This window comes from Heteronotia binoei, chromosome 3 (genome assembly GCF_032191835.1).
Source record: "Heteronotia binoei isolate CCM8104 ecotype False Entrance Well chromosome 3, APGP_CSIRO_Hbin_v1, whole genome shotgun sequence".
Taxonomy (NCBI): domain Eukaryota; kingdom Metazoa; phylum Chordata; class Lepidosauria; order Squamata; family Gekkonidae; genus Heteronotia; species Heteronotia binoei.
In genome coordinates, this window is record NC_083225.1 from 194,171,989 (window position 1) to 194,188,049 (window position 16,061).

General features: G+C 47.4%; 1 protein-coding gene across 1 annotated transcript in view; it reads right to left on the reverse strand.

Annotated features, from left to right (window-relative positions):
- PDE2A (phosphodiesterase 2A) overlaps positions 1-16,061 on the reverse strand; it is a 231,246-nt gene that overhangs the window by 12,448 nt on the left and 202,737 nt on the right. The window contains 6 exon segments of the mRNA XM_060235363.1: positions 1,794-1,841; positions 5,264-5,351; positions 8,121-8,243; positions 12,161-12,231; positions 13,496-13,618; positions 15,368-15,445. Coding sequence (XP_060091346.1) covers positions 1,794-1,841; positions 5,264-5,351; positions 8,121-8,243; positions 12,161-12,231; positions 13,496-13,618; positions 15,368-15,445 — 531 coding nt within the window.

Here is a 16,061-nt window from a genome sequence, read left to right on the forward strand (position 1 = left end):
CCTGGGAGGTCACAGCTCTCTATCGAGACGAGTCCCTCGGAGACGAGGCAGAAGCAGCAGCTCTACCCACAGGCTTGGGGAGGGGCCAAGCAACAGTTTTCCTGGAAACACCTAGAGCGGCTGGTGAGCGATGTCACCGGCATGATGAGGTCACCCGGAAGTGACATCATCGCACCGGCGACGTCGGCGGAGGTTCCCCCTGCTGGCCCAATGTGGTGTGATGGTGCGGTCTCATTTGGAATACTGTGTGCAATCCTGGTCACCGCACCTCAAAAAGGATGTTATAGCATTGGGAAAAGTCCAGAAAAGGGCAACTAGAATGATTGAAGGGTTGGAACACTTTCCCTATGAAGAAAGGTTAAAACACTTGGGGCTCTTTAGCTTGGAGAAACGTCGACTGCAGGGTGACATGAGAGAGGTTGACAAGATAATGCATGGGATGGAGAAAGCAGAGAAAGAAGTCCTGTTCTCCCTTTCTCACAATACAAGAACTTGTGGGAATTCACTGAAATTACTGAGCAGTCTGGTTAGAACGGATCAAAGGATGTCCTTCACCCAAAGGGTGATTAACGTGTGGAATTCACTGCCACAGGAGGTGCGGCGGCTACAAGCATAGCCAGCTTCAAGAGGGGGTTAGATAAAAATATGGAGCAGAGGTCCATCAGTGGATATTAGCCACAGTGTGTGTGTGTGTATGTGTGTGTATGTATGTGTGTGTGTATATATATATATATATATATATATATATATATATATATATATACACACACACACATATATATAAATTTTTTGGCCCCTGTGTGACACAGAGTGTTGGACTGGATGGGCTACTGGCCTGATCCAACATGGCTTCTCTTATGATCTTATGTGACACAGAATGTTGGACTGGATGGGCCACTGGCCTGATCCAACAGGGCTTCTCTTATGTTCTTATGTGACACAGAGTGTTGGATCGGATGGGCCATTGGCCTGATCTAACATGGCTTCTCTTATGTTCTTATGTGACACAGTGTTGGACTGGAGGGGCCACTGGCCTGATCCAACATGGCTTCTCTTATGTTCTTATGTGACACAGAGTGTTGGACTGGATGGGCCATTGGCCTGATCTAACATGGCTTCTCTTATGTTCTTATGTGACACAGAGTGTTGGACTGGAGGGGCCATTGGCCTGATCCAACATGGCTTCTCTTATGTTCTTATGAGACACAGTGTTGGACTGGAGGGGCCGCTGGCCTGATCCAACAGGGCTTCTCTTATATTCTTATGTGACACAGAGTGTTGGACTGGATGGGCCATTGGCCTGATCCAACAGGGCTTCTCTTATGTTCTTATGAGACACAGTGTTGGACTGGAGGGGCCGCTGGCCTGATCCAACAGGGCTTCTCTTATATTCTTATGTGACACAGAGTGTTGGACTGGAGGGGCCATTGGCCTGATCCAACAGGGCTTCTCTTATATTCTTATGTGACACAGAGTGTTGGACTGGATGGGCCATTGGCCTGATCCAACATGTTATGTTCTCCAGGGCGGGAGAATCCCCATCCGGACCGGGGGCTTGGCAGCCCTATCTCAAGGAAACTAACATTTTTAGGAACATATACAATATTTTCTGTGCCCGGCTCTTTCCAAACCATGAGGACCTTCTTCCTCCTCCACACCACAAAACGGGCCTTGTAATTGGTAGGGTTTTCTTCCCCCTGTTTCTTCTCCACTACATTCTGTTCCCTCTGGCTTCCCTTCTGGCTTGTCAGGGGATAGAGAACTTGCGAAGAGACCCTTTTTGATTTTTTTACCTCCATCACAGAGCCTTCAGAGCTGTATAAGGCTGCCAGGACCGATTTCTGAAAGAAAGAAAGAGAAGTCAGGTTGGAAAGGTCAAGAAGACACAGGATGAAGGTGGGGGTTCATTTCTGGCTGCATAAAAGACCGAACCCAAGGGTCAAGGGTGTGTATGTGTGTGTGTGGGAGGAGAATATTTGGGTTCAGGTGTAGGGTTGCCAACCTCCAGGTGGGACTCGGCATTCTCCCCAAATTATCACTGATCTCCAGGCTACATAGATCAGCTGCGCTAGAGGAAATAGCTGCAAAAAACACCAGAAGCGATACTACTGTCACACTGTAAGTGTGTAAATGCATTGTTTAGTGCCAAATAAAAAAGGCAAGGGAACACGTATTGTTTGAAAAACCCCGTGAGCCCCCATGGGGGAATGGGTGGAATATAAATAAACAAATAATAATAATAATAATAATAATAATAATAATAATAATAATAATAATAATAATAATAATAATAATGTCAACTGACCCTTATATTTGCTCTCCAGCTTCCTTAGGTCTCTATGCTTTCTGTGGCAAAATGCCCAATTATCTATCAGACCTAACCTCTCCAAGTCATCGCAGGGCATTTCTGTTGGCTAGACTAAATGCGTTGCCCTCCGAAGTTTTACAAGGGAGATATCAGCGAGTCCCTTTAGCCGACAGACTTTGCTCCTGTGGAGCGAATACTCCTGACTCAATCTAGCATATATTGCTTGATGGTTCTTTTTACCATAACCTCCGTAAAGATTTATTTGGCAAGCTTTCTTTTTCTCCTGATTTGTCTATTCTGCCACCCTGTTATTATTTATTGAGTGATACTGAGGGGGGTGGTTAGTGAGGCTGTGGCAAAATTTCTGGCTGACATCCTTAAATTTAATTCTGACCATGTTTGAATGCATCTGTAAGCTCGGTTTTATTTTTATTTTGATTTTATCTCCAATGTTTAAATTTTTATATTCTGTGTATTTTTATCTGAATTTATTATGCCATTAAAGGTTTGGTATGGTATAATAATGTCACTGCATCAGTCTCTCACTGCCAATTGCCTTTTCAAAATAAACTGTAGATATGGGTGGAATCTTTTGGTGTTCTGTTCGTGATTTAGACGGAGAGAATAAGGAACCGCTTTTTAAAGTATTCCTCACAGTTCCACTTATCAAGTTCTTCTTCAGCCTTTTCTCCCGACGTTACACAGAGCCGCAGTACTTTTTTCTATAACACGGATCAATGCATGCTCTCAACATCTGCTATTGGCAGAAAATAGTACTGTGGCTCTGTGTAACGCCGGGAGAAAAGGCTGAAGAAGAACTTGGTAAGCGAAACCATGAGGATTCCTTTAATAAGCGGTTCCTTATTCTCTCCGTCTAAATCATGAATGGAACGCCAACAGACTCCACCCACGTCTGCAGTCTATTTTGAAGAGGCAGTTGCCAGTGAGAGACTGATGCAGTGACTTTGTGGGGGTTTTCAAACAATACGTGTTCCCTTGTCTTATTTTATTTTACACTAAACAAGAACACATTTACACACTTACAGTGTGATAGCATTATTGCTTGCAGAGTTTTCTGCAGCTCTTTCTATATACACCGGTCCCAGTTGATCTAGTCACTGCTGGAGGAAATGGCTGCTTTGGAGGGTGGAATCAAGGGCTCAACATCTTTCCAGAGCGCCCTCCCCCTAACTCTGCCCTCCCTAAGTTCCACCCCCTAAATTCCGACAACTCCCAGTTTTGGAGTTGGCAACCCTTTTGCAGGAGGAAGCCTGGTCTGGATAGCAGGGGGGGGGTCACCTCTCCTGCTCCTCTTTATGCCCCTCCTTTGGATTATGAAACATCTATTTCAGGGGTGGAGACTGAGGAGGGGAGGGCTTGGAGAGGGTTAGGGGGTCTAATGCCAGAGAGTCCACCTTCCGAAGCAGCCATATTCTCCAGATCGTAGAATCACAGAGTTGGCAGGAACTTCCAGGGTCATCTAGTCCAACCCCCTGCACAATGCAGGAAATCCACAATACCTCCCCCCTATCCCCAGTGCCCCCTGCTCCATGCCCAGAAGATGGCAAAAACCTCCAGGATCCCTGGGCCAAACTGGTCTGGAGAAAAATTGCTGCCTGACCCCAAAGTGGCAATCAACCTTTCCTTAGGCGGGTAAGAAAGGGCTACAAGAACCAAGCACTGATGCGACCCTTCTTCTTCAGCCTTTTCTCCTGACGTTACACAGAGCCGTGCTATGGAAAAAAGTACTGCGGCTCTGTGTAACGTCGGGAGAAAAGGCTGAAGAACGTGATAAGTGAAACTGTGAAGATTCACAGGATCTTCATTGCTGTCAGAGGGCCATCTAGCCTCTGTTCAAAAGCCTCCAAGGAAGGAGAGCCCACCACCTCCTGAGGAAGCCTGTTCCACTGAGGAACCACTCTAACTGTCAGGAATGACTAGCCAGAAACTCTTCTGATTTAATTTCAACCTGTTAATTTCAACCTGTTGGTACAGAATTGTTTTCTGTTGCCCCAGAAAGTTTTGCTCCCTCTAGATCAGGGGTAGCCAACGGTAGCTCTCCAGATGTTTTTTGCCTACAACTCCCATCAGCCCCAGCCATTGGCCATGCTGGCTGGGGCTGATGGGAGTTGTAGGCAAAAAACATCTGGAGAGCTACCGTTGGCCACCCCTGCTCTAGATTATGTCCTGCCTAAAGGCGGCTGAGAGGTGATAGGATCACCATCTTCAAGTCCGTGAAGGGCTGTCATATAGTGGATGGTGTGGGATTGTTTTCTGCGGCCCCAGAAGGCAGGACCAGAACTAAATGGGTTGAAATTGCATCTCTGGTTCAACATGAGGAAGAACTTCCTGACTGTTAGAGTGGTTCCTCAGTGGAACAGGCTTCCTCGGGAGGTTGTGGGCTCTCCTTCCTTGGAGGCTAGATGGCCATCTGACAGCAATGAAGATCCTGTGAATTTAGGGGGAGGTGTTTGTGAGTTTCCTGCATGGTGCAGGGGGTTGGACTAGATAATCCTAGAGGTCCCTTCCAACTTTTATGATTCTATTTTAAAAAACCCCCACCTCTCTGTGATTCTCCTTGTTGGTGTTGTTGCCCACCTGGAGGCTGACGACCGTAGCTCTTAGACTGCTGCTGCCGTGGTTACCATCAGCAGTGCCTCTGTTCTTTGGGCATCACATGCCTTCCCCCAGGGATTGCAGGCAATGGGGAGCACAGGGTGGGGGGGGGGGGCAGAGCATTTCAAGCAAACCGAAGGGAGAGGGCATGCAGACAGGTGGGGGGGAAGTGTGTGGGTGAGTAGCAGTGGGCTCCACCAGGAGATGCTGATGCTGGCCCTGGACCAAAGGATGCTGTAAGGACAGAATCTATCTCTCCCTTTTGCAGTTAGGACACTTGCAGAAGCCCACTCCTTCCCTCCTCCCCCCCTTGTGGAGGAGGGTCCCTTCGAGCCATACCGAAGCCACCTGAAAGGAGTTATTCGTGCCCCGATGGTCCAGGTCGTGACACATGCAGGAGATAAACAAGGCAAAGATTTCGATGTCTCTGTTGGGAGAGAAACGACACAAACACCAGCATGAGTGGGCTGCAGAAGGAGGTTTGGTACCCAGAGAGGCCGAGAAATGTGCAACTCGGTGTGTGTGGTGGGATGAGGCAGGACAGGGCGGGGACTGTGTGATGCTTTGAGGGAAGCCGGTGAGCAAGAAGAGGAGCTGCAGGCTGGTCAGAGTTCGCGACTAACAGCTGACGCAGAGCCACCAGCACCTTCCAGACAGATCCAACCCAGGAGGTCATTACCAGCCCTCCAGTTTCACCACAATAAGAAATTCCTGTAGATTTGAGGATGGAGCCTGTGGCAGGAGGGATTTCAGGAGCGAAGGGTATAATGCCATAAAGTCCATCCTCCAAGAAGAAGACGACTGCAGATTTATACCCGGTCCTTCTCTATGAATCAGAGACTCAGAGCAGCTTACAATCTCCTGTATCTTCTCCCTCCACAACAGACACCCCGTGAGGTCGGTGGGGCTGAGAGGGCTCTGACAGAAGCTGCCCTTTCAAGGACAATTCTTGCGAGACCTATGGCTAACCCAAAGCCTTTCCAGCAGCTGCAAGTGGAGGAATGGGGAATCAAACCTGGTTCTCCCAGATAAGAGTCCATGCGCTTAACCACTACACCAAACAGCCATTTTCTCCAAGGAAAGTGACTACTGTTGTCTGGACAGCGGTTATACTTCTGTCAGCTTTCTAGGCTCCATCAGGTAGCAAGGCCACTATTAGAAATATTTGCCTTAAGTGCTTTGGAATCAAATAGAGTGCCTTGTCTAAAACAATTACTTGAAAACTTGGAGTTAATTGCATAATATATACAAAATATACAGGGTGGACCTAAAAACCACTTTGATGGCATAGTTTGGTACATGCCTTCACTATCTTTGGTACATGCCTTCACTATCTTTGGTACATGCCTTCACAGAGGTCCTTTGCTTGGGTCGCGGTGCCCTGGGAAGGGAAATCCCCTTGCCAGTCCTTGACGGTGTTCAGCTTAAAGCGGCACATAGGGTCAGGAGCCTGGGGGTTCTTCTGGAGCCTTCATTATCAATGGAGGCACAGATAGCGGCCGCTGCCAAGTCCGCGTTTTTTCATCTTCGACGGGCGAAGCAGTTGGCCCCCTTCCTGGAGCGCCGTGACCTAGCAATGGTGATCCATGCTACGGTCACCTCGAGACTGGACTACTGCAACACCCTCTACATGGGGCTGCCCTTGTGCCGAACTCAGCGGCTGCAGCTGGTGCAGAACGCGGCGGCCAGGCTGTTGCTGGGGCTCCCAAGGTGGGAGCACATACAGCCGGGGCTGCGCGGGCTGCACTGGCTGCCGGTGGCGTACCGAGTTCGCTACAAAGTGCTGGTTATCACCTTTAAAGCCCTATATGGCCGAGGACCTACCTACCTGAGGGACCGTCTCTCCCCATATGAGCCCCAGAGGGCACTGAGGTCATCTGGGAAAAACCAGTTGAATATCCCTGGGCCAAGGGAGGCCAGACTGAAGGCCACCCGGGATCGGGCCTTCTCTGTCACCGCTCCAACACTGTGGAACCAACTCCCTGAGGAGGTGAGGGCCCTAAGATGTTTAGATCGATTCCGTAGGGCCTGTAAGACCCACCTTTTCAAGATGGCCTATAACTAATGACAGAATTAATGATAAAGCTAGGTATGCTGCTGGAAATGGTTTAATTATTTGAAATTTACTAAAAATCTAATGTTATAACGCCATATTGTTAAATTAATTTTAATATTTATAACTGTTTTTAACCATGTTTTTATACTGTAAAATTGATGTAATGTGCATTTTATGTTGTGAGCCGCCCTGAGCCTGCTTCGGCGGGGAGGGCGGGATAGAAATAAAAAAAATTATTATTATTATTATTATTATTATTATTATTATTATTATTATTATTATTATTATTATTATTATTATTATTATTATTATTATTATTATTATCTGGGGTTCACTGAGGAAGAAGTCATTGGAACGAGGGATTATGTAGAATCCTTGTGTGGACTAGGACTTCATACTGAACTTCTCATGGACTTGATGGTTTCCATTTGAGAACTTATGAGTGTGAACTTCTAAATGAACTTTGGGAATGGGGAATCAAACCCGGTTCTCCCAGATAAGAGAGCTCTGGCTGACCCAAGGCCATGCCAGCAGCTGCAAGTGGAGGAGTAGGGGAATCAAACCCGGTTCTCCCAAATAAGAGAGCTCTGGCTGACCCAAGGCCATGCCAGCACCTACAAGTGGAGGAGTAGGGGAATCAAACCCGGTTCTCCCAGATAAGAGTCTGTGCACTTAACCACTGCAGCAAACTGGCTCTCAAACTTGGACCTGGCTGCAAGGACAGCAACATAAATAATTGTGAAGAGATTCTCAAAATCTGAGGCGGTTCGGTTTGCACTGAAGAGGCTTAGGCGCTCCAATCTTAAATTGTGTTTCCCCTGCAATGATTTATATTTCAGGTTACGAAGAAATTACTATGGTCTTTGATCAGCTTCTGAAAAAAGGCAAACTCCAAAACCGGCACAGTTATCTATTGCTGGTGAGCTGATTTTGACTGGACTCTAGGAATCTTTGGATACACTGTAAGTTTGATATACATCACTGGGGTTCTGTTACCTATGAACTGATTTTTGGGGCTAGGGCTGGCCGTTTTAGCTTGGCTTTTCGACGGGAAACATCCTCGTGGCTGTAAGCTCCCTTGAAACACGAAAAACAGCAGGGCGTGAACGTTTGAAGGGGAAAATCAATCAATCCACCTACTCCAGGTAATTGATCAGCTCCAGGTTTTTGTAGAGCAGGTAGCAGAAGTGGGAGACGGAGAAGGCGTGCATCCAGTTGTGGTACGGAGGGTCCCTGTATCCCTTTTTCACCATCAGGCAGAACCTGCAGGGGGTGGGGGAGAAGATGAGAATGGTGCTGTTTGGGGAGGGACGGTGGCTCAGTGGTAGAGCATCTGCTTGGGAAGCAGAAGGTCCCAGGTTCAATCCCTGGCATCTCCAAAAAAGGGTCCAGGCAAATAGGTGTGAAAAACCTCAGCTTGAGACCCTGGAGAGCCGCTGCCAGTCTGAGAAGACAATACTGACTTTGATGGACCAAAGGTCTGATTCAGTATAAGGCAGCTTCATATGTTCAAACACAGGATAGCCAAATATATATATATATGCTACTACAAACAGTAACACTGAAAAACAATGCAAATGCTTCAATCCTTATATAATTTTAGACCCAATGTATACAATGTCTTCATACCTTCCCTCCCATTTTTTTTTTTTTACAATTGCAATTCCTTACAAATCCATCTCAGTAGGCAGCCGTGTTGGTCTGAAGCCACAGAACAAAGCAGAAGACGAGCGCACCTTTAAGGCTTTAAGGTGGGGTCCAATTTTTCTCCTTTCTTGTATTTTGGAATAACACAAAAGCCCCAGTCTGAGGGTATGCAGGCTAATCAATTAATGAGAGTAAAGAGGGCAGTGAGCATTTGAGCCCACCAGTTACGCTTCATTACCTCTGGAGTTCTATCATATCCAGGAACCTTGACAGATTTCAATTGATTTGTTAGAGGATTTTTTACTTCTTATGAACCTATGAAGCTGCCTTATACTGAACCAGACCCCTGGTCAATCAAAGTCAGAATTGTCTTCTCAGACTGGCAGCGGGTCCCCAGGGTCTCAAGCTGAGGTTCTTCATGCCTATTTGCCTGGCTTTTTTAGTTGGAGATGCTGGGGATTGAACCTGGGACCTTCCGCTTACCAAGCAGATGCTCTACCACTGAGCCACAGCCCCATTCATGGCTCTCCAGGGTCTCCAGCTGAGGTTCTTCACGCCTACTTGCCTGGACCCTTTTTAGTTGGAGATGCTGGGGCTTGAACCTGGGACCTTCTGCTTCCCAAGCAGATGCTCTACCACTGAGCCACAGCCCCATTCATGGCTCTCCAGGGTCTCCAGCTGAGGTTTTTCATGCCTATTTGCATGGACCCTTTTGAGTTGGAGATGCCGGGGATTGAACCTGGGACCTTCTGCTTCCCAAGCAGATGCTCTACCACTGAGCCACAGCCCCATTCATGGCTCTCCAGGGTCTCCAGCTGAGGTTCTTCACGCCTACTTGCCTGGACCCTTTTTAGTTGGAGATGCCGGGGATTGAACCTGGGCCCTTCTGCTTCCCAAGCAGATGCTCTACCACTGAGCCACCGTCCTCCCCTTCTTTAGCTGTTATTAGTAGTCATGGTAGGAGATGTTTTTGTATTGACATGCTCAGATGGAGGATATTGGCTGTTTGCCTTATTGCATATACTGACTACATATTGCATATACCCACCCTCTGCTGTATTTTAATGTTTTCCTTTTTTTTTTCTAATGGCAAACTATAATGGATGTTACCACCTTTTGAGAAACCATGCCCTCTATTTAAACTAACAAAGCCAGAATGATGATTTTGGATTTCTATCCCGCCCTATACTCTGAGTCTCAGAGCGGTCACAATCTCCTCTACCTTCCCCCTCCCCTACAACAAACACCCTGTGAGGTAGGTGGGGCTGAGAGAGCTTTTACAGCAGCTGCCTTTCCAAGGACAGCTTCTATGAAAGCTATGGCTGAGCCAAGGCCATCTCAGCAGGTGCAAGTGGAGGCGTGGGGAATCAAACCTGGTTCTCCCAGATAAGAGAGCTCTGGCTGACCCAAGGCCATTCCAGCAGCTGCAAGTGGAGGAGTGGGGAATCAAACCTGGTTCTCCCAGATAAGAGAGCTCTGGCTGACCCAAGGCCATGCTAGCAGGTGCAAGTGGAGGAGTGGGGAATCAAATCTGGTTCTCCCAGATAAGAGAACTCTGGCTGACCCAAGGCCATGCTAGCAGGTGCAAGTGGAGGAGTGGGGAATCAAACCCGGTTCTCCCAGATAAGAGAGCTCTGGCTGACCCAAGGCCATTCCAGCAGGTGCAAGTGGAGGAGCGGGGAATCAAACCCGGTTCTCCCAGATAAGAGAGCTCTGGCTGACCCAAGGCCATTCCAGCAGCTGCAAGTGGAGGAGTGGGGAATCAAACCCGGTTCTCCCAGATAAGAGAGCTCTGGCTGACCCAAGGCCATTCCAGCAGCTGCAAGTGGAGGAGTGGGGAATCAAACCCGGTTCTCCCAGATAAGAGAGCTCTGGCTGACCCAAGGCCATTCCAGCAGCTGCAAGTGGAGGAGTGGGGAATCAAACCTGGTTCTCCCAGAAGAGAGCTCTGGCTGACCCAAGGCCATTCCAGCAGGTGCAAATGGAGGAGTGGGGAATCAAACCCGGTTCTCCCAGATAAGAGTCCGCACACTTAACCACTACACCAAACTGTTACCTAGATTTATGGCACTTCGCACCTACAACAGCAGTCTGCTTTTTATCACCCTCCTGTGTTTTTTTCAGCCCTGCTTTGTCCTAACACTAACAAACACAGTTCCCTATTTGTGATTCTTTGAATCTGCTGGAAACATTCCCATGATTCTACAGACCAACTCACTGCCCACATATTAAGAACTGCTGCTTGCCATCCCCATTTTGTCTGATGAAGTCTGCATAAGAGCATACGAAAGCTGACATTCCGAATAAAACTTAGGTTGGTCTTAAAGGTGCTCCTTGTCTACTGCTTTGTTCAATTCCTTACAAAACATTACACATTGATCGCTTCCACAGTGTCCTATGGATTCTACTGTAAGCTATGAACTTTGAGCCTGTGTTAGAAGTCACTGTTAGAAGTCTGAGTTAGAAGTCATTGAAATCGGGTTCCAGTTTGACAGCCTAACTGAAGAAGGCCAGTATTGAAACGTCCTGAAATCTAGAAGGGACGTCTTATGAAGGCTGCAAGAATTTCCTGGCCCTTCCGACTTGAAAGAATGTCAGAACTTTTCATGGACCGTATTATGAACTTTATTTACTGAAGGGAGGAATTATTGAAGACGTCTATTCCCTCTACTGGAAACTGTGGAAGCAATTGATTTGTAATGAAGAAGAAGAAGACGACGATAGTGGATTTATATCCCGCCCTCCACTCTGAAGAGTCTCAGAGCACCTCACAATCTCCTTTCCCTTCCTCCCCCACAACAGACACCCTGTGAGGTAGAAGAAGATATTGGATTTATATCCCGCCCTCCACTCTCATGAGTCTTAGAGCGGCTCACAATCTCCTTTCCCTTCCTCCCCCCTCAACAGACACCCTGTGAGGTAGATGAAGATATTGGATTTATATCCCGCCCTCCACTCTGAAGAGTCTCAGAGCACCTCACAATCTCCTTTCCCTTCCTCCCCCACAACAGACACCCTGTGAGGTAGATGAAGATACTGGATTTATATCCCGCCCTCCACTCCAAAGAGTCTCAGAGCAGCTCACAATCTCCTTTCCCTTCCTCCCCCACAACAGACACCTTGTGAGGTGGGTGGGGCTGAGAGAGCTCTGACAGAAGCTGCCCTTTCAAGGACAGCTCTGCCAGAGCTAGGGCTAACCCAAGGCCATTCCAGCAGCGGCGAGTGGAGGAGTGGGGAATCAAGCCCGGTTCTCCCAGGTAAGAGTCCGCACACTTCACCACCACACCAAACTGGCTCTTGTAATTGTAATTTTTTCGGAGGGAAGGCATAATGACATTGCATACACCAGTTTGCATTATATAAGGATTGAAGTACTTGCATTGTTTCTCAGTGGTACTATTTGGAGCAATATCTTTTTTTTTTGCTTGCATTCACCCTGAAACCTTCTGTGGTAAAACACAGGATAGCCTGTTCAACTGAAGGAGGGAGGTAGGGAGGTAGAACAAACAGAGGAAAGCAGATCGCTGGCCCACCTGACAAGTGTATGGCGATCGATTTTGTAGCTGTTGATGAAGTTCATGTCTTGCAGCATGCTCAAGATGGCCTGCGGGGAAGAGAGAAAGGAAGGAAGCTCAGAGGAGATATTCCACATCAGGTGGGGAAAGGAGAGACTTAACGGTACGGCCTGTTCCGTTTCAAAGGTTAAGGGCTGGTCAAAAAGGAACACTGTTGAAATCTTATCAAACAACTCCTAAACCGTTACTATAAAAGGAAGCCAATGTAGCTTAGGTGTCTGAGACAGTAAACCAACAGTCAGGGGGACTAACTGTACTGGGTCAGTCAGGAGAGGGGGGGGGACTCCTGTGCAGCCTGCTCTGAAGCAGCAGAAACCAGTGAGCAAGAAGAGGAGCTGCAGGCTGGTCAGAGTTCACAACTAACAGCTGACGCAGAGCCACCAGCACCTTCCAGACCAACAGATCAAACCCAGGAGGTCGTTACCAGCCCTCCAGTTTCACCCACAACCTTTGAGCACGGGAGACGAAGGCTTAGAATGGAGCTCCAGGAGGGAAGACCAAGGGCACCTCTCTGGCCCTGATGCCACCTGCTTGCTTCTGATGAGTTGGCTGCAACTAAGACCTTCCAGCAGAGACCTATAAAAATTCTAGGCCAGGGGTGTTCACCTGTGGCTCTTTCACACGTATCGTGTGGCTTTTGAAGCCCCCCACTGCCCCATTGGCCGGCTTGGAGAAGGCATCTCTCTCTTTAAATCATTTATCCAAGCCAAGAATGTGTTTAAAGTTGCTTTCTTTCCCCCTCCCCATCTATTTTCCTTCCTTCCTTCCTTCCTTCCTTCCTTCCTTCCTTCCTTCCTTCCTTCCTTCCTTCCTTCCTTCCTTCCTTCCTTCCTTCCTTCCTTCCTTCCTTCCTCTAGTGCAAGGGTGGCAAACCTTGTCACATAGAATAAACATCAAATGTCTGAGAGCTGAAAGGGAGGGAGGGAGAGCGGAAGGGAGGAAGGAAGGGAAGGAGGGAGATGCAGATGCAGAAAGAAAGCAACTTTAAATTCATTTCCCAAGGCACCAGCTGGCTTGGCTTGGAGAAGTCAATGAGGTGGGGACGGGGGCTTTGAGAGCCGCACAATATGTGTGAAAGAGCCACATGTGGCTCCCGAGCCACAGTTTGGCCACCCCTGCTCTTGTGTTTATTCTATGTGGTTCTTACACTCAGCTAGTGTGGCCACCTCTGCTCTGCTCTAGACTGTTCCTGCATTGAATTGGGGGCTGCGCTAGATGGCCTGCCTGGCCCTTTCCGACTCTGGGATTCTAGGCCGGGGGGGGCGGGGCTTCCACACCAAGGTCGGGTCTCACCATGCACGTGTCGTCATCGGGAAGAGAACGGGGGGTGTACGTGAATTTGTCAAAGTTGACATCGAACTCTGGCACCTGCTTGATACCTTCATTGAGAAGGATTGTGTACTCATCCTCAGACACCTGGAAGAGAAGCCAAAAAGGAGAATTGCTATGCAGGGAAAAAAAAAAACACAGCAACTTTGTGATGCTTTGGACAAGTTAAGAGAACATAAGAGAAGCCATGTTGGATCAGGCCAATGGCCCATCCAGTCCAACACTCTGTGTCACAGAAGAGAAGCCATGTTGGATCAGGCCAGTGGCCCATCCAGTCCAACACTCTGTGTCACAGAAGAACATAAGAGAAGCCATGTTGGATCAGGTCAGTGGCCCATCCAGTCCAACACTCTGTGTCACAGAAGAACATAAGAGAAGCCATGTTGGATCAGGCCAATGGCCCCTCCAGTCCAACATCCTGTGTCACATAAGAGAAACTAAAAATTCTATCTATCTATCTATCTATCTATCTATCTATCTATCTATCTATCTATCTATCTATCTATCTATCTATCTATCTATCTATCTATCTATCTATCTATCTATCTATCTATCTATCCATCCATACACATACACATACACATACACATATATACACACATACACACACACATATTTATATGTATAAATAAATACATATTGATCTGATCCAACATGGCTTCTCTTAGGTTCTTATGACACAGAGTGTTGAACTGGATGGACCATTGGCCTGATCCAACATGGCTTCTCTTAGGTTCTTATGTGACACAGAGTGTTGGACTGGATGGGCCATTGGCCTGATCCAACATGGCTTCTCTTAAGTTCTTATGTGACACAGAGTGCTGAACTGGATGGACCATTGGCCTGATCCAACATGGCTTCTCTTAGGTTCTTATGTGACACAGAGTGTTGGACTGGAGGGGCCATTGGCCTGGTCCAACATGGCTTCTCTTATGTTCTTATGTGACACAGAGTGTTGGAATGCGCCATTGGCCTGATCCGACATGGCTTCTCTTATGTTCTTATGTGACACAGAGTGTTGGATTGGAGGGGCCATTGGCCTGATCCAACATGGCTTCTCTTAGGTTCTTATGTGACAGAGTGTTGGACTGGATGGCCCATTGGCTTGATCCAAGATGGCTTCTCTTAAGTTCTTATTCACCCGTAGCTGAAGCCTACACTAATTACACACAATTAGCGTAGGCTTCAGCTACGGATGAACATTTGCCGTGATTTCCATACAAACACAAGTTCTTGTCATTAAGATTGTGAGCTCTCTGGAATCCAGGTTCAAGGTTCCATTTCAAAGTGATACCAAGACTGTATATGTATTCATTCATCTTGGGACCTGATGAAGATTTGAAATGGTGCACTTTGGATCGACCCACCATTGTCCATATATTTGGAATTCATTTCTGGAATTTGTATATCCATAGATTTGGAACGTATATTTGGGGATTATTGTGTTTTGTTGTGTATGACTGGCTACCACTAAATTGATTTGGATTCCCCGCACTGCAGTCCATTGTTTTGACTAATCCCCAGAGTGTTGGACTTGATGGGCCGTTGGCCTGATCCAACAGGGCTTCTCTTATGTTCTTATGTTCTGACCCAGTGAAAGGCAGATTCATGTGAGGCTGCTTATACCCAGGGATAATTTTTTTGAGCAGGAACGCACAGGAACACAGTTCCAGCTGGGTTGGCATCAGGGGGTGTGGCCTAATATGTAAATCAGCTTCTGCTGGGCTTTATCTACAAAAAAGGCCCTGTTTATACCCATGCCCCAAGAAGGAGCATCAGACAACAGGGCTTGAAGAAGAACCAGAGGTGTGTCTGCCGGATCCTTCCCCTCCTCACCTTCATATGGTACATCATCATTTCGTTGGCCAGGTGGCTGCGGTACTGGGCCTCGTGGACTTTCTTATAAAGCAGAGACTGGAGGGAAGCAAGCGCAAGAGGTCAGACCACCCCAGCAGACAGGTTTGCAGATGTCATCCACCTTTTCAGATCAGCCTCCCCGCCAGAGGTTAATTTTATTCATTTATTTACTTTCGATTTCTATGCCGCCCACTGCGCGAGCGGACTCTGGGCGGCTGACGGTCACGCTAAAACAATTCCGACGGCGACGATAAAAGCATAAAAAACCCTACGCGACCCATTTAAAAACTACATTATTGGGTGCTGTATAAAAAAAAGCTATCGTGTTGATTCTCAGTTACGATTCTTAGTGACAATTTTGTCAGACAATAAACGGTGGTTTCCTCTCTGAGGTCTATGTTTTGGTCGACTAAAATACGACCGCTTCAGGAGGAGCAGAACATAAACGTACAGAAATAAATAAATGTCAATGAAATACTGTGGTATAGCGACCTCATCGCACCTTTCTCAACATTTGCATTGTTTATATAGAATTTAAAAAAGCGGTATTTGCATGAGAGACCATCAACGCAGTCCAGGATTGCAATGCCAAGTGAGGCGATGGCCAACCGCCTCTGTTCATCTGCCCTGAAATGGAAGACCCAGCTTATCCTGACCTCATCAGATCTCGGAA